The sequence below is a fragment of the Phaethon aethereus genome (assembly GCF_964289735.1).
Source record: "Phaethon aethereus genome assembly, chromosome: 12".
Lineage (NCBI taxonomy): Eukaryota > Metazoa > Chordata > Aves > Phaethontiformes > Phaethontidae > Phaethon > Phaethon aethereus.
Window position 1 is genome coordinate 3452363 of NC_138588.1, and position 23265 is coordinate 3475627.

At 39.2% G+C, this 23265-nt stretch overlaps 1 protein-coding gene across 1 annotated transcript; it reads right to left on the reverse strand.

The window, feature by feature from the left end:
- Window positions 1–385: 385 nt before the first annotated feature.
- Window positions 386–21677, reverse strand: CLPX (caseinolytic mitochondrial matrix peptidase chaperone subunit X; the record flags this gene model as incomplete). The annotated part of the gene is made up of 13 exons (XM_082005243.1): window positions 386–508; window positions 1592–1698; window positions 1951–2043; window positions 2551–2850; window positions 3846–4010; window positions 4545–4633; window positions 4981–5145; window positions 6018–6194; window positions 8605–8764; window positions 9669–9823; window positions 15443–15560; window positions 17052–17212; window positions 21608–21677. 13 exons carry the CDS (start codon window positions 21675–21677, stop codon window positions 418–420), a joined length of 1851 nt encoding a protein of 616 aa, XP_081861369.1. The 3' UTR covers window positions 386–417.
- Window positions 21678–23265: the final 1588 nt, after the last annotated feature.

Here is a 23265-nt window from a genome sequence, read left to right on the forward strand (position 1 = left end):
CCCCCGTGAGTCCTATGAGGAGCTAATAGTTTATTCACCCTCTACTAATTATTAATCTTGATTTCCCATTTGTAGAGTAACATTATTGTAAAATCTAACTATTGGCAGCACCTGCATTGCTGTTTTAGTTTCTGGAAAGAGCAATCCAGGTGCTGCTGTATTTGCTATACATTTTAATTGAACAAGTGTAGTATACAATTCATATTTGAACATTATGCCATCCAAGTCCACACAATGTCCATCAAATAAATCAATGTGACATTGCAATAAAATACACAATCTGATTTATCTAGTAAAGTTCCTCATCACATATCTTATCCGAGAGAGATCCAATGCCTTTAGTATCAGACTGAAGCCAGAGGCAATCGTAAGGAAATAACCAAGTGCGCTTTATGCGGGCGAGAATTCTGACAGTATTTAATGGTTTGCAGCATCTGCTTGTCGAGGCCAGCCTTCTTCCTCAACGCCAGAGTCATATTCTTCTTCAGACGAATCTTTAGTGGGAGCCCTGTAATTAAAATAAACTGATCAGATACTTTAGAAATTGAGGAAAAGAATGGAGACAGTTTCCATAGCTTCCAGTAAAGATGCCACCTGCAAAGTGCCCCAGTGACAAACGTTCTGACAAGCATCCATCTGCCGAGCAACCTTCTGATCTGAAAGTGGTGCTGTGCAGCTTTACACTACTGCCAGTACACAGTCTCATTACCGAATTCAATAGTTCTTCGATTTTCAGTAAAGTTGTTTGATTTAATCAGTAAATTTTAAAATTTTTCAGCAAACATGGGCAGTGGTGCTCTACAAAATCACTTGAAGAGTCATACTTTCCACTCCAATCATTCCCTTTGAGACATCAGGAGTGCTGAGCCAAGCTTCAGGTACAGACACAGATGAATACAAAGCATGTACTCAAAAAAGAGTTGCCAGATGTGGAAACCAAGCCAGAGTTCCTAAATTTCAGGCCTATGTTTTTAACCTGACCCATCCCGTCTCAACTCCATCCTTTGTTCACTAAAATTAAGATTTTTTTAAAATCCAGATTTGTCCAGTGCTTTCAGTGTTTACCACATCATAACCATAAAATGATCTTTACAACGTTAAATTGATTATTTTAACAAGAGTTTGGCAAATCAATAGATTTGTGGATCCCCACTTGCTGCAAGAGCAATGGAGAAGAAAACTGCAGCAGCCTGGAGCTTGCATTAAAAAAACACCTCAGTGGCAGAAAATAGAAAGAGGAAGGAAAAAGTTCCATTTCAAAAATTTCAGTACAGTTGCGATTAAACTTCAGATTTTTACTGTTAACTTATAATTTACTTCTATTTCTACAGGTATACACATACACAAAAGGCTTAAAGTAACTTCATATATGTTTATTTTTAAATTTCTACTTAAAAACTAAAGCGACACAAACCCACAGTCTCTAGGACAGACTAGGGACTAATCCAGCTGCATACAGTATACAGAAAATTGGATCCTTTTTAGGTTGTGTGCATGGTTTTGTGTTTATATGCTTGTTCCTATAGAAAACATCAGAATACCTGTCTAGCTGTATTACTCGTCTGTTCTCATACTTCCGTTACAGTTTTACCTAATGTATCCTGGCTCTTTTTTGCCTTCTACAACATCTTTGTCAACTTCCACGCATACAATGTCAGAATTGGGCACTTCAAACATGGGCTCCAGCAACAGCTTTTCCTACAAGAAAACAGAATGAAAAAATATCTCTGTATGCCCTCTTCTACGTAACAATACAGTGAGCAAGTGATTTTCAGAGCGAGAAGAGTTTTCTTGGGAGAACTCTGAATACCCATAGTTTTAGAAGAATACTTATTGTATCCATATAAGACCCAAAACTCACTTAGTTTTGACTGAAAATTGTCACGATTGGGTCTACATGCATGAACGCAGGTAGCTGCGTTTAGTCACTATGAGACTTAATTTACTCACCATTATAGATCGAAGACCTCTTGCACCAGTTTTTCTGTCCAAGGCCAGTCTGGCTATAGCCTTCAATGCATCTTCAGTTACATTTAATTCACACTACACAGAGAAAAATGTTAAGTTTAGTTAATTATTTCATTTATAACTCAACACTGTGTTGAGTGCAATGGCACAAGCATTACTGAAAATAACAAACAGTAGCAATTTACTTGTTACAGACCAGAACATTTAGCATTTAAGCTACATACATAAAGCTTCAGCTCCACTTTGTATCTGACTAACATTACCAGTACTGGCTATGTCCCTTTATGTACAACTACTGTAAGTACCTCTACAGTACATGAAGTGGCTCTTGATGTCTATTAGGCAAGGTCACAGATGTTCGTTTGAACGTTAACATCAAGAGCAGCTCCACTACTTCCAGATTACTTGCCTCACAAGGACAGTTATCCAATCTAAACCAGTCATGTTTTAATGAGTTAATTTTTTTTGAGTGTGGGGAGGTGCACATGTGGGGAGAAGTGATTTCAATTGGTAATTTAGATTCCTTTAACACTGTATTTATAAACAAGAATATTGAAGAGTCATCAAATAAAAATTTCAAACCTTATCCATGCTGAATAGTGCCTGGTACTGAGGAACCACAGCGTTTCGTGGCTCAGTAAGAATCCGTACAAGGGTTTTCTCATCTAGGCTGTGCAGAGGAACCACAACAGGCAAACGTCCCACAAACTCAGGAATCATGCCAAACTCAATCAGATCTCTGGCTTCCACATGACGCAGCAAGCGATCCTTTTCTTCAATATCTTCATGTGGGTCAGACTCTCCACTTATATTCGCGAGATCAGCTGCTGCTGCAGCCCTTCTGCCTTTTCCCATATTAGATGGTGTCCCAAATCCTAGATACTGAAAAACAAACATGTTATGCTTACAGAAACATAGTAGTTACATTTTCTCTATGTAACTAAATCACATTCCACATGCATTTAAAAAACTGGAGTAACTGATTATGTCATTACATATTAATTCAAGCTCAAGAAATTACATATAGTAAAATTAGGCCTCTTGCACACAATCAGTTTCTTATAACATTTAATTCCCTCAGCAAAGTATCAATACATTAGCCTAAGAGCAAGTTTTTCTTAAAATAAAAAAGGTTAGTAACATGTCCTGATAAGTTTACACATACCAGGAACACTAAAAAGGGGTTTTCAAAAATGAAGCAAATGAACGCATGTACACTTACATGAAAAGCTACATGAATTATCATAAATGGTACTTTGGATTTCAGTCACTCCTGTTGCCAGAAACAGGGTGCACATTTTGTCAGAAAGCTGCAGCCAGAAGAACCCTGTCCCCAGGCATTAATATACAAAACAGTGAACTGCATGACTAGGTACTTTAAGATGATGATAGCTTTTAGCACCATTTGCTCAAACTATGTGTGTAGCGACAGAAAAAGCTTTTTTCTACTGATATGCAAACGTTTTCTCAGTTTCATACTTGGTACATGCCACCTAAAAGAATTCCTATCATAATTGCTAGAACTGTTTCACATATTCTTTTTTTAAGAAACACAGGACATGACAGTAATGTAAAAAGTCTACTTAAGCATGGACAGCAAGTCCTCTACCAACAGCTTTCAACCCCCCCATTTTTTCCTATTTGCATATGCTAAAAATTTCTCTGAGGAAGCAGAGACTGCTGCAAGCTACTTAAGCCTACTAACAATAGGCTTGTGCTTTGCTACCTTTCTTAGGTTTGACCTCAGGTTCTCAGATAACAGGTGGAAAACCACTGCCCTACAAACTTAGTGGGTTTACAAATATAGCAAGACCAAGTATTGTGAGCAGTAATTAAGATGATAATTTTTCAGTTCAAATACAGCGTGCTGCACTCACTTTTTCATTTTTCCTCCTGCTGATAATTCTGTCAAGACCATTAAAAGCACCAGAAGCTACAAAGAGGATGTTTGTTGTGTCAACCTGCACTGTTTCTCCACGTAGTTTACGAGAATTCTTTTCTGGAACATTTACTATTGTGCCTTCTAGTAATTTTAACAAGCCCTAAGAAGGAAAGAAGAAATAAGCAATATAAAATTTCACTGTGTAGCATAAGGCGGCACACCATACTGTGCTTACTTTCACTAATGTACTTACATTTTTTGTTCCCTCATGCCTTTATAGTAAGTGTCTAAAGAAATCAGTTTTCCATACGAGACAATCCCACTCAAGGATAGACAAAAATCTTCCTTTAATGTGACTCCCATACACATTATTGGCTGCACTTAAGGATGAGTTGCTTTAAGAGTTTTGTCAAATTGGCAAATGTTTTTTATCATTGCCTTCATTATGTAACTTGTTATCTGAATGCTGTGATGGCGTTTTTCAATTAGAACAGTTCTATGAAGCAGCCTCGAGTTGCTTTTGAGATTTTTTTTTTTAAATTAAGAAAAGTAAAGAGGAAAGGTGAGGCTTTCAAAGGTTAATTATTACAGAACTGAAGAACTATGGCTCTATACACTCCCATGCTATTTCACGTATTATAGACTTGACAGGCTCTTTGCTTACGAAGTAAAATCACTCCACAGAAGTACTTACTTGTTGAACACCTTCTCCTCCAACATCCCGTAACTGATGAATACCAGGAACGCTGCCAATCTTATCAACTTCATCCAGAAAAACAATGCCTGCAATTACAGAAAATGGATTTAAGGAAGACTCCATTTTTTAAAAGAAGCAAGAACTTAGACACAGGGAAGAACATAATTTAGGACAACAGCAGTCTGTTCTACTTCCATACTGTAGATTGCAAAAATGTATGCAATCTTGTGCAACTATAGACAAGAACAAAAACTACCAGATATGCTTGGAGCTCTTTTCAGGTTTATTATTTCTGATTTAAAGTGTTAAAATTCAGGTGCATGCAACAGGAATATGAATTACAGAAATACTAGTGGTCTCAAAGTATAGAGCACTTAGGTGAGATTAACACAGTGTATGAATCAACTTAAGGAAGCATATTGTAGAAGTTTACCTTGCTGCGCTTTTTCTACATTGTAGTTGGCATCTTGCAGGAGCTTCGCAATGACAGATTCAATGTCTTCACCAACATAGCCAGCTTGAGTCAAGGTAGTACAATCACAGATAGCAAAAGGTACATCTAGGCATTTAGCTAGAGTCTGAGCCAGCAAGGTTTTGCCTGATAAAATAAAAACTGTATGTTGCAACTTCCATACATTTCTTTAGAGCACACAAAACCAAATATTTACCATAGGATCATTGTTACCATCAATAGACATTTTGAATGATTCCAGCTTGTTCATATATTCATATAAGAATATTTTCCAAGGAAGACATTTTTCAGAAACAGTGTTTTTTATGTTTGCAAATTTCTGCATTAGACTAATATTACACATTTAAGGCAGCTTGAAATGCCAACAGTATCACAAATAAAATGTCACACAATATAAAAACCAAAATACATGTACTTGCATAGATTAAAGATTAAATAAATCAGTAGTCCTTTGCAGACACTCAGGGTGCAGTGCAAAGTCCAATTGCTCCTGCTTTGAAGTTGGGGAGAAACAAAATTAAAATATTATTTAGTGACTGTTCTCCCAAAAACTCTGCCAAACGCTTATCACTTCAGCACAAAACGCTCCCACTTCTTATGAACACACAAATATAAATTCTCTTTTAACCCCTCCTGTAACTGATCTGTCCCAGAGGTGAAACACCACTAACCATAGCATCTCAACTTGCCATCTAAAGCAGAGAAACTTTAAATATGTCTTATTTCATCTTAGTGAAACTTGCACCTTTAAATCAGTTAGTAAATAATATAGGCATTAAAAAAAAAAAAAAAAAAGAAAACCACATGACCAGACTCCTTCCTTTTCAAGGCCATTTAGCTCAGCTTGTTACCGTGACATAAAAGTGCAAAATCTCAGTTTGGAATTCATAGTTTAACTTTTTATACACCAATTGGAAGAATCAAAAAAGAGGAAAATCACTCATTAACAATCAATTTTAAGAAAAATCTGACACCAATAAAAACATGCAGCTGTATACCTGATCCAGTTGGTCCAAGCAGCAAAATATTACTTTTTTCAAGTTTTATGTCATCATTGGGTGAATCTAGTACTTCTCCTCCCCGTTTTTCCTGAGGTATCTGCTGGTTCATTTGTTGCTGCATTGATGCTCCTAAAGCATTACCGTGTGGACTGATTCCAGCGATCTGCAGTAGTTCTGAAGGGAACAATGACAGCACTGTTTGAGCACTGACAAGGTCTGCCATAACCTTAAATACACAATAAAACCTTGATTCTTCTGTTTCATTCTGCAAACCTATAATTCTATTTGTACAGAAGTTTACAGATAGGACTGCAACAGAAAAATGGCACATTTATTACAAAAACATGGGTTCTAACCCTGTTTTTGCACAAGCACATATTTGTATATAGGTAAAGAATTCCCAATGGTACAGTGGATTATCTAAAAATACTCTTCTACATTAAAAACAAGAGAAATTTTCAGTCCTTACAAATTGACTCAATTTAACTGTAATTTTTTATTTTTAACACATGAGAAGAAATAAACCCAAACTGTTGATCTCTGAAAAAGTACAAGAACTGGTATACTACAACAATTACAGAAGCAATGCACAGGTCTGCTTCAAGACTTAAAAACTTGTCTTAGATCTGTTGTTACAGGTTTTATCTCTACACACAGATATAGAGATTGAGCTGGATTTTCTTTTTTCAGAGCACTAGAGTTTTAATTGGTTTGCAGGGTAGAATATTGAAGATTAAGAAAACTGGTTTGAAGAGGCATAACTGGGATTACAAATTGATCTACACTAGATTAAGGAAGTCATTCAATAGCCAGTGAGAATTTTGGGGAACTGAAAACAAACATGACTGACCTCACTCAGATTAAGGAATTTAAAAAAAAAAAAAAAAAAAAAAGGTGTTCTGAGGTTCAAGGTGACAGTACCTTTTAAGAGTACAAATACCCTGCAGAAAACAGTTGCCTAACTTCTCTTATTATTTAACTCCCATTGTATCTTGTGGGGCATTATTAATATAATCACACCTCGGTTCTAAATTAAAAATAAACCTCAATTTCCACTTGTTCTATTGAGGACAACTCTAAGGACAGATGATTATTTAACCAACTTCATAAAAGATATCTTTAAATTTTACTTGCTTTCCACCTAGAACTAGATGGAGAGCCAGATCCTAGTCACCTAGTTAAAAATATGCTCAATGCCATCAATTAAATTTACTTACAGAAGAAAAGCAAAGAGGATTTTACCCAGCACTTCAAACCAGTGGTCACTAAAGACTATTCTACAGTAACATCAGAAGAGCAGATATTACAGAGGAGGACATGAGGAGAGAGTTCACTTACTTGTAAATCTGTACTCATCCTCCCGTCTTCTGATTTCTAATTCTAAGAGAGAGGATGAAAACAGTAATAAAAATTAAGTTTATAAAAGCTTATAAATTCTCCACCTCTTGCCCTCTTCTGAATACATCTCACTGTGTATGAATGTATTTCTAACAAGAAACCCCACATGAATCAGTTTTTATTGCTATCAAAGTGAACCCAAACCCCAACTTGCATGCTTTTAAGATGACAGCAAGATTTCTACTACTTAAAACAGTAACAGTCTATTACCTCTGATTAGATCTTAGTTTAAAGCCACTTATAGAAGGGGAAAAAATGCTATAATGTAACTTTTTGAAAAGGCTTCCTTAAACACTCACATTTATATCCGAGTGTTACAAATGTAAGATTTATCATGGATAGTACTTTGTAATATGTGAAATGTTCACTGCCAGTCCCTCTGGGTGTGCACCATTTTATCTTCCTGTGGGAGGTCTACCCAGCACAGAGAAGTTCCTGACAACTGCTCTCCTACCATTACCAGAGACAAGCTACTTATGTTTCCCCCTCAGTTAAAATACTTCTTTACATAAATTTACAAAAAAAGATTCTGTTTGCTTTGCATACTATGTATTGCAAGACAGAACAAAACACCTTAAAAAAAAAAATCAAGGTACACTCTGAATCAGAGACAGTAACTTAATCCTATTTCTAAAAATAAATTAGATCAACATAGCTACACACTTACTCAGTAGCAAAAGTACTGCCAAGAGTAACTCCATCTACACCTGCTAGATATGGAACAATACTATGGTGACCAACAGATGCTGACAGCAGCAGCAAGTGAGGTTAGAAAGCTAGCTATTCATCAAATTCACTATGCAAAATATTGTCTTCATGATCTGCATTGTTGCTTGCAGATTAAGCAGCAGATTTACCGTTAAGCAGTAAATGAGATTAGAAAGGAAAGTTTAGGAGGCTCACTTTATAAAGTTAAAGGAAAATACCTAATAACATGCATCAGTAAAAAATGCTAACCATGTAATACGGTAGGCAATACCCACAGCATCATAAACCTTCTGGATTACTTTTAAATAAATTGCAGAAGGTTACATACAGTGAAAATTAGGTTTAATAGAAATTCTTTTAGCTCGTTGCAATTACAGAACATCTAGAGTCAATGTAAAACCTCTCTCAGGTTCCTTACGTTAGAGCCCCGAAATGCTAAGTTTTATCTGACCAGAAAAATACCAAACATCACACAAACCTCTCGGTGTTAAAGAAGTCTGCTTTTCAACTTCTGCTTGCTGTCTCAGGTTAGCTGGGATATTATTGTAGATTCTCTTGTAATGATTGTACACAGCAACTGAAAGCACCTTCTTGGCAAAACACTGACCAACAACGTATTTGTCGAGGTAGTTATAAATCTGAAAAATAACTCAATTTTAATAACACTTCTAAAAGCACCTTGGAGCAAAATAGTATATTGTGCCAAAGATGGACTTTGGTCTAAACCAACTCTTAGAGAGCTGACAAATAGAAACCAAACATCTAAGACACAGAATATATTCCTGTTGATAAGTTTATTTAAAAACGTGGCACTTATACAACCATATTGTGTCTGTCAGTTCTCCCCTACTAATATTTACACCCATTGTAATTTTCACTCAAATTTGTAAGAGGAACAGAAATTTCAAGAATACTTAATTTCTCAGAAGAGGCCTATCCAGGAGCCATGTGCAGCTTCAGAAACCATTACAGTCCACTAGAAACTGAGAAACACAATAAGCTCCCTCACTATTTGAGAGAGGGAAACCTCTCTAGAGTGGCTTAAGGTGGGTCACAGCCACAAGACAATCAGCCACAGTTCACACACAGGAACAGGCCAAATAAAAGGTTATGCAGCTACAGAAGGGAGCTGCTAACATAAGGGTGCAGAATATGAGACCATAGCAAGAAATAAAAGATACTATTGTCGGTGAGGGTTGAGGTTAGCCTCAGGGTCACACAGAGGAAATGACAGTACTCGACTTGTTGCCTTGATGATCTTAAAGGTCTTTTCCAACCTTAATGCTTCTGTGATTCTGTGACTTAGTCACAAGACAAAAGCAGAGGAACACAAGCCCAACTACTTTTACTGGATCTACTTGCTCCCTTTATCAGTACCCTGCTGGGTCACATAGCTCTCCAAGGTTTAATCTTGAGCTAATCGTCTTTCTTTTTTGTTGGTCTGTCACAGTAGACCATTCCACACCTGATGCGGACCAAGAAGCAAAGCATTTCACCATGCTGTAATACAAGGGAACATCAGAGTGAAATGAAGAACCATACCTTTTTCGGTGGAGGTGGCGGCTTCTGCTGGAAAGCCAATTTCACAGCTTCTGCTGCTGACTCAGGCTCTTTAATGATGCTCTTTTTTGTGTCTGCCTCTGACAGTACAACAAAAAAATGGTGACACTTTTCACACTTCACAAAACGGGTGGAAGCTACAGAAAAAGTAAAACAAAACAGTAAGAGGAATGGTTTAGACAGCATTCATCCAACTGCCTGAGTTGGTGATACACAGGACAAGCACCTGTAAGACAGCACAGCCACCTCTCTATTTACACAACCTTTCCCCTTCATTCACCTTAGAAGCTTTACAAGCAATTACTGGACTATGAAATTTGATACAGAGTGAATGCAATTTGCCCAAAAAGTCACAACACAGGGCAGCAACCAAACAAGGAATTAAAAAGCAAAAATCTATTTTGTACTTATTTAGTAGCACTACACTTGGAAGAGGAAACTTCGCAATGAGCAATGAAAAATTAACGAGGGCTTCCAACTATGCAGGAATTGTTCCTAACTCTCAAACTAGTGGGGGAAAAAAAAAAAAAATTTGTTGTTAGGGACAGACTACTGTCCTGGTTTCAGTCAGGATAGAGCTGGTTTTCTTCACAGAAGCTAGTGTGAGACTATGTTTTGGATTTGGGATGGAAAACTGTTGATAGTGTGCTGATGTTTTGGGTTGTTGCTGAGCAGTCAAGGACAGTCCAGCTTCTCATGCTGGCCGGCCAGCAAGGAGGCTGGGGGTGCACGGGGAGCTGGGAGGGGACACAGCCAGGACAGCTGACTCAGGCTGGCCAAAGAGATATTCCCTACCATATAACGGCATGTCCAGTACATAAACTGGAGTTGGCCGGGGGGCGGAAATCACTGCTCAGGGACAGGCTGTCGATCGCTGCGTGGTTGAGCAATCGCTGTATTGGGCATCACTTGTTCTTGTACGTTCCTTTGTTGGTATTGTTGTTTCTTTCTCTCTTTCTGTCCTATTAAACTGTGTTTATCTCAACCCACGAGGTTTTTTTTCGAATTCTCTCCCCTGTCCCACTGCAGGAGGGGGAGTGAGTGAGTGGCTGCGTGGTGCTTAGTTGCCAGCTGGGGCTAAACCACAACAACTACTCCAAAGTGTGAGGAAGCAATCTACAATATCAATGACAGCCTGCAGCAGCTTCAGGAACAGACACCTGTGGCAGCTCCCAGTCTCTGCATCCCACTGGCTGTGGAAGACTATGGAGCATGCTGGAGTCACCTAAGCCCAGGGCATGGAGCACAGCAGGGTCACAAAGGGCTCATCCCAACAAGAGGCAGCCGTGGTATGCCACAGATGATCACAACTGTGATGTTCTGCAAGATCTTTTGCTTATTTATTTTTACTGTTAAGAGTAGAACAAATTTCTTTCATATTCCAAAAGCCAAACCCTCCTACCACTGACTTTGTGAACTATGTCTCAAGAAATCATCATCTGCAAAGATTGGTTTCAAAAGCCTGCAAGCTAGAACTTGCGCTACCTTTTTTTTCCCATTGAAAAAGCAAAGTTGAAATAACTGAAAATAGACAGTAGGAAGAATAAATTTGTAGTTCAAAATAGATCTTTTCTGAGCATATTACTATGCTATTAAGTGCAAATCATGTGCAATAGGACTTATTAAAAGTAAATATATTAGTAAATGTATTAAATTAAAAGCAAAGTAAATGTAGCAAAACCACATAAAAAATTTCAATGCCAAAATTTCTGAAATCATGAAAAGATTTTAGAAAATTGTTTGAACACTGTATACCAGCTGATTTAATAACACCCTCTAGTGACAAACAAGCTGCTTATTTATAACTTGTTGCCTTCCATAGAGCTGACATCAGCAAAATAGAAGGGGGTGGGGGTTTTTTTACTATTAAACACACCTTATCACTGGATAAGTAAAACCATCAGATTATTTTAAGAATGTAGCACATAACAATGTGACCATCAGAGATTTATTAATTCTAGTCCAAAGAAAATTTGTCTAACAGCTGGAAAATTCTCCTGGCAACCTTCCAAATTACTGTTATCTGCCTGATGGGAATGCAGTGGAGAAACACTTGTATGCACCTGTCTTACATAACTACTATTTAGCAACAATATTGCAGGGAAAAAACCCCAAACTTTCTCCCAATGCTCACTCAAAACACCTCTGATATTCTTAATGACTACAGTGCCATGAGGCTGTTGTCCTTCCCTATGCAATGGTAATAGTCAGCTTTATTAGGATGGAACAGCCACGAGAATACTTCCCCCCTTTACAGATCCACAGGTATGGTTTAAAAAAAATGGAAAATAAAGAGCATTTTATATAAGAATACTATTGTGCATCTTTAAAACATCATTCACCAAAAAAAGTTATTGTGTAGAGTGCACTTTTATCAATTACTCCAAGCAGCACAGAGGAAGGTTATTCGCGATCTTCCTAATTTTCAGCAAGACCAATAGGGTCCATGGTTACAGAGAAACTTTTGATGTATGGGGTGCCTTGGGGAGGACTCAGTTATCAAAACACAGCTGTGAAACTGGCCAGTTTCTCTCATCCACAGGGCAATCTGGAAAAAAGTATGACTATGAGTTTTAACAGAAAAAAAAAATGGAGAAGCTTGCTCTGAAATGCAAGGAAATCAAGTTTAAGTACTGCTGTCTCCTTAAAACTGAACATTCAACATTGCAAGCAACTTTGCTATTCTTAAATATTGGCACGTTTTTATACGTTCTTTTAGCAAATGCATAAGCGCACAGCAAAGAGCCTTCTGTCAAATTACCTCACTGTCATTAAGATGTCTGCAAATATTTACAGTGTGGTAAAATGCAAGCCAAGTGTTGCCTTCGATTCAGGCAACACTACCACAGAGACTGCATTTGCAAAGAGATTTCTGAAGTCTGTATAAGCTGGCTTTGCCAAAGAGAAACACTGGGTTTTTACAATACATACAGGAAGCCAAAACAATTGGAGGATTAATTTTAAAAACACTTGTAGGGTTGAGGTAATAGTCTGCTATTAAACTGCTCTAAGGTGAAAAGACATCAGGAAAAGGAGAGCAGGGAAGCTTCTTACCTATTAAGTATGCACAGTAGCAGGGAAGTCTTGCTTTGGAGGATGGGAGCTAAGCTGATGGCATCAGGTGGAGACAGTAAAACCAGCGCTTAGGTAAGGCTGATGTCAATTCGCTTTATAGCTATTGGATTTCACTCTATGTCTGAGGCTCACATCCTAACTCACTGATCACAAAACGCTCCTTACAGAGTCTCGCAACACAAACCAATACAGGAACTGCTGAGAAAGCGCGTCAAAGCAAAATTCCTTTTGGTTAGCATCATATTCTTCCCTGTTAATTACTGGAAAACCATTGCCAAACAAATCCTTGTGCAAGATTTGCAGATACAAAGCAAAGACCCAATAAAAACAAACTCTACCGGACAACCAGACTGTCACACTGCCACTCAATGGCAATTAATTTACTAATAAATGTGGCTTTTATTCAGTATTTTGTTTCCCTACTTCTCTCAAAATAACTGAAAAATCTAGCATTTAAAAACCAAAACAAATGCTAATTGCATATTTTCCTTTGGCTTTAGATATTTACTTAAGGCTCTGAGGTTCAGCATTCAAACCAGAATTGAGCAAATTCATCATTTTTCCTGACGAAGCAACATCAACAGCTTATCTGAAAAATGAGGTTACAGCATGTTTAATAAAAGCTGCAACCCATTCATTCTGGGCAGAACAGGACAGATTACTTTTTTTCTTATCAGTTTTTGTTTTCTTTTTTAACATAATTTTTAAGATAACTAGAACTCAGCTCTTCTGTTTTCCAGCCACTTTATATTCTACAGTTTGGCTGGGAAGCAGTGTGCTCAAATTAACAGACTAATCCAAAAAGACATAGGTCCAGAAAAAACTTGACCATGACTCACAGGAATTTCTGAGAAATTAGAGCAATTACAATCTTTGGTTTCATTTCTTTTTAAGTTACCAATTAATAGAAAACTGACAACTGCTGTTCTCAAGATGAACAAAAAAGTCTGCTCTAGCCCGTTATCTGGTGACACCGTGCTTAGTTTGAGCTAGTAACAGACTTCATTTAAAGGCTGTCAAATCCTAAAGCCTCAGAGTACAATGTGAAAGAATAAGTAGATAAATTCAATTATTCACAAGAGTTCCTCATATTTTAACTTTAAAGTTTTAACAAATCTGACCAGCTGCCAACACTGTTTTTACAAGTGCAAAGTGGCTTTCCAGTCCCAAGCTGTTTACAGTACCTGTGCCGTTCTGATTGCCGCAATTCAAGTGCAGTATCACTACTTGAGAATTTGAGATTGCATATACCAATTATCTTCTCCCATTACGTAAGTACAAATGAATCCTCTTCCTAAGAAAGTTTTCAAGCATGCTTAAAGATTCCTAGTGACACTGACCATACACTAAAACACATCTCTGCTTTGCAGGGATACACAGTGATTGTTCTACCCTGGGGCAATACTTGAATGGTATTTCCAGATAAAAGCACAAACTCCAGTAACAAGGGGAGCAAACACACCAGTGAAGTGAGAGACTTTCAAAATGTCTCTGTCTACTCATGAATCATCTGATAAGAAGGTAAATTAGGTTAAAAATCCTTCCACTGTTTTTAGCCACATCTAGTCCAGGGAAAGGCCAACATACTGAGCGCCACACAGGACTGTATTTCTAGTTCCATCAACTAGTGCCAGGTTTTTCAGAAAACCTTGCTCCCTATAGTTTGAAACAACAAGAAAAAAGCTTATTATTTCTGGAAAAAAATAGTAGCTGAAGACTGATCTTTTATCTAACATAAATAAATATACTGTTATAGAATTGTCTTGTGATTCATTATGTTTGATCATTTTTATTAAATAGTATTTTATCTGAGTAGCAGCAAATAATCCCACACCCACTCATTATTTTCACCAACCACAATATTAACTGTTCAACAAGTTTATGCTGACCTTGTCTTAAGCTTCTTAGTGCACAAGCCTGATTATGACTTGATACTTCCTCCTTGAGCCCCACCAACTAACAATGGGTATTTGCTTTCTGACAACTATTTTCTAAGCTGGTCTCATTAGCACTGAAGTAAGGAGAAATGTCTTCAAGCCCGATATAACTTAAAGCATAACTGACATTAATTTGGACTGTACTTCAGAAAAAGTAGCTGTTGCTGCTGGACACCAGGCATCTGACACATTTTGGATTTTCTATGTGGACTTTTCAGCCTCCTATATGGAACATACTGTGGATCTGGCTATGTCACAGAAGACCATTCTAGCAAGCCATCTGTCATACACTAATTCCTCTGTTGGATAAGCACTTTGGTTATAGTACATGCAGGATTAAAGCTTTATTATTTAGTAAACGAAGGACAGACATTACAAGCATACACATATGTAAGTATATATTTGTATAATGGACAGAAAGAAATATCAGTAGTTAAGATGGTATTGTTTATGTGAGCATCTCTTCCACTGCATGAAATGTAATGAACTACTTTAAAACTGCACATTCACAGCTGCGGTCTGAAGTCCACTTCTGTATTCTGCTCCACCACACATCACAGAAATTACAAAAACATATCCACAGAGACAATACATGCTTATGCCAACGTGACCAAACTAAGCACAACAAAATTTTTGACATCACCTAATTAGGCAGGCTAAACCTTAGCTATCAGGACTAGGTTAGATCACAAATATAGTCACATCTGTGTCTATTTAAAAAAGAAAGTATTTGTTAAAACTTACACACAAAGGTCTCCACGTGTGTGCACAAGTCACCACACTTCGGGCAGCGCAGCTGGTTCCCTCCTTTCCCAGAGCTTCCAGAGCTTGACTTTTTACCACCCCCCTCACCGACAGACTTCTAAAAAAGATTTCCAGACAATTAGCCCCAAACAATGGAGCTGTTACATTAGGCATTTAGCAGTGTGTTTATGGAACCCAGTAATGTGAATATTGCAATAGCTGAATGACAAAATAACTATTGTCAGGATTTTTTAAAGGCTTTGAAAACTTAGAGCAACGCAATATAAACATTTTGAAGTGCACACACATCTGCATTTCCCAGGTCTGACAATTTTGGATGCCTATGGAAGAGGCATCCCATATCTACATTGGAACTGCTTGACTGGCACTAGAACAGTAACAAGCTAAACTGTGTCAAGAATGTTTTAATAGCGTATTTCAATGTAATTACCCCAGAGAAGAAAACAAATCATACTTATAGAGTAAGTAATTTCATTATCACAACTGCGTTGATTCTAAGGATTTCTGAAGCCACAACTCTTCTCACGTCCTTGACAGATGTAGCTACGCTGGCAGATGGCTGTAGGGTAGATACGGCCTATAAAACAAGCATCTCAGAAACTGCTTGGAAATATTTTATTTTTCACTTCTAAGGCAGAATTCCCTGACAGACCTACTCTACTTTCTCTGTCTTACCTTGTTTAGTGGTGTTCAAGGTTAACATTTTTTTAAATCTATATCCATTTTTTGCCTTTGTACTTTGATTAATAATAAAAGCTATTATGTTTTAGGAAACAGCAAAGATCTCTCTTCCCTTTTCTAAGACAGTTCCCCATTTCTTTAAACCTTGCTTACCCGGTCATTTCTCCTTGCAACCCTTCTGAACAAAAAAAGACTATTAAAAATTTATCTTCCCTGTTTATTTTTTTAAAAAGTTTAATCTGAACCTTCAGAACACACCTGTGTCATCTGGACAGTTTCTCAGACATCACAACACGCCATACTAAGGTAAAGTTATTGCCTGTGAACTCTCAAAAATCTTACTCGCTGATTAAAGAGCAGTTTTATTCTCAGGTAATCATTTATCTGAAGAAGCTGTTTATTAACTATAATTTTAGAGAAAGATTAGGATGAAAATAGATTACAATTTACTAACAGGAATAAAGCTAGTCTCCTCACAAACTTGCCTTGCTTAGTACAACTACCAAATCAGTGCTGAAAACAAAAACATTTTAAAATGTACTTACTTCAAAAAGGAGGGAGATTCTCCTTTTGAAGGAGAATAGTTCCAATTACTACTCTTCCCCAAGATCCTGAAACCTGTTGTGGATCTATAACATTCTACAAAGTTTTCAAGTGTCCTTCTACGCTACGTAAAAAGATTTATAAAACTGGGAAAAGCATTATGGGATGTTTATAAGGTTTGTCTGTTAACAAATTCACAATACAATTTATTTTTTCTTCACTGCCAGCTGTAGCAATTTGAAGAATCAGAAATGACAAAAGTTAGCAAAAATTTCAAAAATATTCTAAGTATGAAAAAAAATATTAAAAACATTTAAGAAACATTTTATATAAACTAGTTAAAAACCTAACGCATGGAGATTACCTTGCTTCCATCTCCAGAACTATCTTTGCTTGCACCATCCTTTGAAGCAAAATATGCTGGTGTTTCCGAAAAGTTTCTAAGAGGAATTCGTCTTAGAGAACAAGTTTCAAAAGTTCCAAGTTTTCCTAAAACAGGGATGCGTGTACGACCACAAGTAATACCTAAAAACAAGTAAAAACATGAAAATAAAAAAATTAATTTCATGAACCATTACACTGTTGGGAAAATTCTGCTGATACTACAATCAGATAACAGAGCTACCTCGTTAGCATCTGACCAATGCATTTTGGTTGTCACAATACGCTGAATGCACACAACGTCAATATACCCTTTCACACTTTCATCCAACTCTTTAGGGACATTACTACCCAGCGTTTTCCATATCTGTAGTACATTCAAAATGCAATATTTATGTATATGTTAAGCACCCACATTCTGCATGTCAATTAAAAATACTCTAGTTCTAATCCTGATGCCACCAAACCCCAGAACTGATTTATATTAAAAGGAGCTCAATGGTTTCAGGAACAGAACTCAATTCAGAACATGCAAATTTCAGTTATCCAGAATAATTTATTTTTACCACCTTAATGCTCATCTCATTAAAAGCTGCCTAGATTGTTCAAAATTATCCCAAAAGTAATTCCATGTCCTCTAACGCCAGACAATTGAGAGTCCCATTGTGTCATGGAACAGGGAACATCCCAGTTATGAAACCGATCCGCAGAACAATAAATACAATCAACATCCAGCACTTATTGTGAAATAATTCAACCCCTGAAGTAAGAGAGAGACCTTTGAAGCGTCTCCTTATTAAGCAAAAATTACCAAAGAAGTGCTACTCTGACTCACGGACCGCACATCTAGATTCGGCTTTCGCCTGTGAACTCTACTGAAAACAAGTTTCCAGGAATCTGAAGTAACACTTGACAAAAAAAATTGTCCTGAGGAAAATTAGAAGGTAGTGTCATATTTGCCTTGTGCTGACCCTCTACGGACAGGCACAAGTAAATTCAACGTAATCTTCACTTTGTTGAAAAAGCTTACTGCCAACATGAAAAAAAACACCGAGAAACTAAACAGCCTTTTCCTCCTCTTGCAACAGCGGGTAGGATTACATTTCATGACTAGGTATGATGTGAATCAACATAGGTCATGCTTGTGATTTCAACATCTCTCACCACAGACAAGACCCTGGAATCCATATCCCGTATCTCATTATTTAAAGTGGTAAATCTCTCGCTTGCTCTGTTTTTTATAAGAATTCTGTGACTTATTGACAGAATAGCTATATAACAACAATGACAATTAAAAACTTGCTGATAATAGTTTCACAGTTAGAAAGACATGAGACTTCCTACAGAAAACTCAAAAAACTCTTCTAAAGAAAGAACGAAACCAGTAAAAATGACAAGAGGAGTACAGTTCATTTGCTCTGGAAGAGGTAACAATGACAACTAAGACCTGGAATCTTAGTTGAAAGAGGACATTTAAGAAAAATCACTTTGCTACTATAACAGGAAAACAGAAAAATAAAGAAGAAAAGCATTATGGATGAGCCTAATTTTACCAGGAAAACTCTCACAGGCTTCTGCAAAGTCACAGTCAAGAACACAGCAATAAATTAAAGTTGTTTTATTAACTTCTATTATATGCTGCTTAAGATTCCTGAACTGGAAGATGATTTGCAGTTATTTTTAACATGACTAAGAATGTAATCTTTTAAAAATCTGTAATAGCATTACTTCTGTCTGTAAAAGCGAGGGAGGAATAACGACCAACATGCGTTCCAATTTTAAATTCCTCTGCCAAGTGCCACTGCAATACAGCAAAACACCTTAGATTACATAGGATAAACTATGAAAATATCACAGTAAACATAAACATACTGTCTCACTTTTACAAGCAGTTGCGTCCTTTCAACTGAATCTGCAGAGAACTCTGAAGACTACGTGCGCCAAGTACACTTGTCATTACAGAATAAGCTGCTGTGAGCATTTACAATGCAATAGTTGTTCTGCATTAAATCCCTGTCTTGGGGGCTTATTGCTCATAAATGGTTCTTTTACTGAGATTTGTTTTACTACTTCTTAAGGGAACTGAGAAAAGACCCCTTAACAAAATTAAAACAACAACAACAAACCACCTCACCTCCTCTGACCAAACCCCAGAGCCACACAACTCTCCTGCAACACAGGAGATTTGGCCCATGGAGAAAAGACTAACATAGAAACTCAAACGTTTTACCACTAAGCACTGCACGTGCACTGAAGATCACCAGTTTTAATTCGGAGAGCCCCTGTGACACAGAAAATGCACTGAGAACTGTACTGGATGAACTATGAAACTACACACAGCGTCAAGTGCCACGTTACTGACGGTGCCCATCTATTGATCAGAAACACTGCAGCTGCGGAGCTTCACCTCTGGCATTTGACAGGGCCCTGGCAGCAGACCCAGTAGCCAGCAGCATTACATCCACGCTGTAACGCTTTTGTTGCTGTTAAGTTCTCTCACAAAAGTCTTAGCTGGCCAGCCTTTTGGCAACAATACAAAACTCAGTCTGTCACACATGCTGAACTCTAAAGAGTGTAGATAGCCTAAACCAGGGGAAAAAAAAAAAATCGTGTTACTGCTACATCAGCTTGTGGCTAAACATGAAAAGCCTTGTCCCTGTGCTTATAATGAGGCCTGAGTGATATTTTTTTGACAAAAACGTCATTGTACAATTAAAGTATGAAGCGGTAAGAAAGTTATCACAACTAGTTTCTTGCATAAATAAGCCCAGAGGCAGATTTTCAGAAGAAAGCAACATTCCAGCCCAACACCTGGCAACTCCCACTGAATGATCCAGATCCTGATAAATGTTCAAATATGCAACAGCTGGCTAGCACAGCAGAATTTGCTCACACACACAACCGGCCATCAGGCCTTAGGTGTTTTTTTTGAAAACAGTAAATTTAAAGGACATGTATCTAACCTAAGAATGCTGGTAGCAGCAATGGCATCCATCCAGGATGTTCAGATTAGTGTGTTAAGAAATAATGGGAAGCTCCTTTACACCTTATTAATTTTTAATTGATACTTGAGGAAAGAAATACTGACTTTTGGGCTAAGCTTCAAATATCTTGGAAGAATCTATTGCCCAAGGAAATGACAGGGAAGACAGTGGCAAAAGTCTCCTCTCTCCGTCCCACACAACACTTGACCGTCTGGACTGATCCATGCACTCTGACTACTCTCAAGTTCATACCAACCAGCAACAGCAAAGTAGCTGGCACAAGACACAAGCTGCTACAACAACAAAAATGTACCAAAATAAGATGATTATTTTTAAAGACCTTTCATGGACAGCTAATGCATATGTAATTTTATTAGTCTATGTTTTAGTCTCATTTGTTCTTTTACATCCCTTTCAAATCTGAGTTCTGACCAAAAAATATACAAATGCTGTTACTTATTAAAAAAAAAATCTGAAGTTAATTCAGAACATTACTTATTTTAAAGCTTACTGTTTCAGTGGGTTTACATGAGGACACACAGGCTGGAGTTGAAGTACTGGTTTAAGCCCTTCAGCACAGGTGATGTCAGAGATGTAAAGTCAACTGCAATGAGTTAACTCACCTCTTGAAGGCAATAAATTATCTCAAACTGGTCAGGCTATCGCTGAGGGTACAATCATTCAAAAATCTTGTTGCAAATGTGCCAGCAGCAGAGATTCTCAGCACAATTTGGGGGTGGCCTGCCTTCTACCAAAAGCAGCACGTGTCAACTCTTACTACCCACAAGAACATGATGAAAAGGACAAACGTAGTAAAAAAGTAACAGCCTCCCTCCGCCTCAACTTCCAGTAAGTGGTTTGCACCACCTGGCCCTTCTACCAAGTTGGAAATAATGAGTTTTTGCTAACTGAGATCAAGCCTTTATGAGAAATATTTCAAGTTTAGGTTGTAAAAAGGGCAGGCTTTTAATCAGTCAGCTCATTAAGCTCATTTACTAGCACTGCAGAGTAACACACACCGAACAACTGCTGCTGAAAATCACTCTCGTTGAAATAAACTCTATTCTCCCATTACGTTTCCCAAGAGTCCAGTGCGGGTTAATTTTCCAGAACTTCACACCGTGTAATGCCGCCCTTAACCCTGACAGGCCACTGGCCGTCCCCTCACAGCCCCCAGGGTGACACTATCAAGAGATTAATAGAAGAAAAAAAAAGAGACAGGCCGAAGCCGCCACCCGTCGCCCGGCCCGGCGCCCTTATCGCAGCGCCGCAGCACGGGCGCCGGGCCGCGGGAGGGCTCGCCTCCCGGCCCCGGGCGGCGCCCCCGGAGCGCGGCTGCTCCCCGCTGACACCGCTCGGGCGGTGACTCGGCGGGCCCCGCTCCCGGCCGCCCCCGGCAGCAGCGGCTGGAGGGGCGCGGAGCGGCGGCCGAAGGGAACGCGGCTCCCCCTCAGGGCGGCAGCAGGCGCCGCCGCGCTCCGGCCCCGTGACAGAGGGCCCAGCGCCACCGGCCAGCGGCGTCGGACGGTGAAAGCGGAGGGGGGGCGGCGGTTACCTCTCCGCGCGGAGGGCAGCGTGGAGCCCAGGAGGCGGGCGGCGGCGGCGCAGCTGTGGCAGGCGGACATGGTGCGGCCGCGGCCCCGGCCCACTCCCCCCGCCGCCGACTAGGCCTCGCTGGCGGCGGTGCTGCGCGCCCCACCCGCGCGTAAACACCTTCTCCCCCGCCCGGCGCCGCCTCAGTGACGGCAGCGCGCTGCCGCCTGCCTGCCGTCACCGCGCACACCCCCGCGGACTACCGCTCCCAGCGGGCAGCGCGCGGGGCGCCTCGCCCGCCACGATCCCGGCAGCCGCGCGTGGTCTCATGGGAGATATAGTCCTAGGCGTGAGAGCGGCCTGCTAACCCGCCGCGTTGCACCATGGGAAATGTAGTCCGGGCAGCTGCACGCCGCCCCCCAGCCTCCCTCAGTCTCCGCTGCCGTCACGTTATTTCAGACGATTCCTCCCTTTTAATTCTGCTTCTTAACTACAACATGAGAAAAATATTTCTTTTAGATCCCAGAAATGATTTTTTAAAAAAGCCTTTCCTGAAAAAACAAACTGAAACAGCAGCTGAAAACTTCTAAGCAAAATGAAGCAACTTTGGGAGAGAGATGAAAACAATGCCTTGTGTCATAGGGTGATGATCTTCAGACAGGGAACAACGTTATGTATATATATTATCTAATCAAACGCATCCTTTAGACATATCTCATGGAGAACACACCTACAACTGACAGGTATCTATAGCCCTGTTTCTTTAACCTCCTGTTTGTCACACACCAATTAAATGAAGCTAATTGAGCCCTTTAGAGGTCTTCAGAGGAATGACTCAAGAAACAGGAACATGCCACCCATCGCTCTCCTCAATTAACCTGAGCTTCCCTAAAGCAAACGCCATTAGACCACACTAACAGCAGATAACACAGGCTGCGCCACTCAGCTGTGTACAGCAGGAACACTGAACGTCGTTTTTAACTTCTGCAGAACTCTGGATGGATTTTGAGGTTTAACAGGTTTAACACCACCACCTACAGCCAGCCACCTGCCAATCTGATTCTAATCTGCATTAAAGCCATCACCATGTTTCCTTTCAGGAGCTCTTTGGAGGGAGTTAGGCAGGAATAACAGGTTAGGCTCAGGGACATCCCGAGGTGCACCGATAGAAGCGATTTGCCTTGCGATCACGCCTTACAAAAGCACGGCGGGAACAGCGGCAGCAGCGTCTCCAGCAGGTACCAGTTATACGCTGGAGTGAACACAGGGTTGTTACTGGTCCACAGCATGTCTGGACCACACACGGCAACAGCTGGTGATCTCCCCTCACCACTCTGAGCTTCCCCTTAAGCCTGGCCTACTGAAACCAGTAAAATGCTACTTATGAAAACTTATTTGAATGAACCATTTTCTCAGCTCAGAGCTTTACCTGCAAATGTTTATGTACGAAAGGCACTAGCAGGCACTTTATGTAGCAGGCACTGCTATTACACCATCTTACCTTATGTAACTCAAGTTTTTAGCATAGCCTTGAATTTAGCTTTCTTAAAATGAACTTTGTTTGAATAGACCCAGCTGATGGAAAGATCCAGATTTTGTATTAGATGAGCAAGCGCTGCACAACACCCGGATTAAGGGAGCTGGATAAAACCTACTACATTAAAAGTCAGACCCCGATTT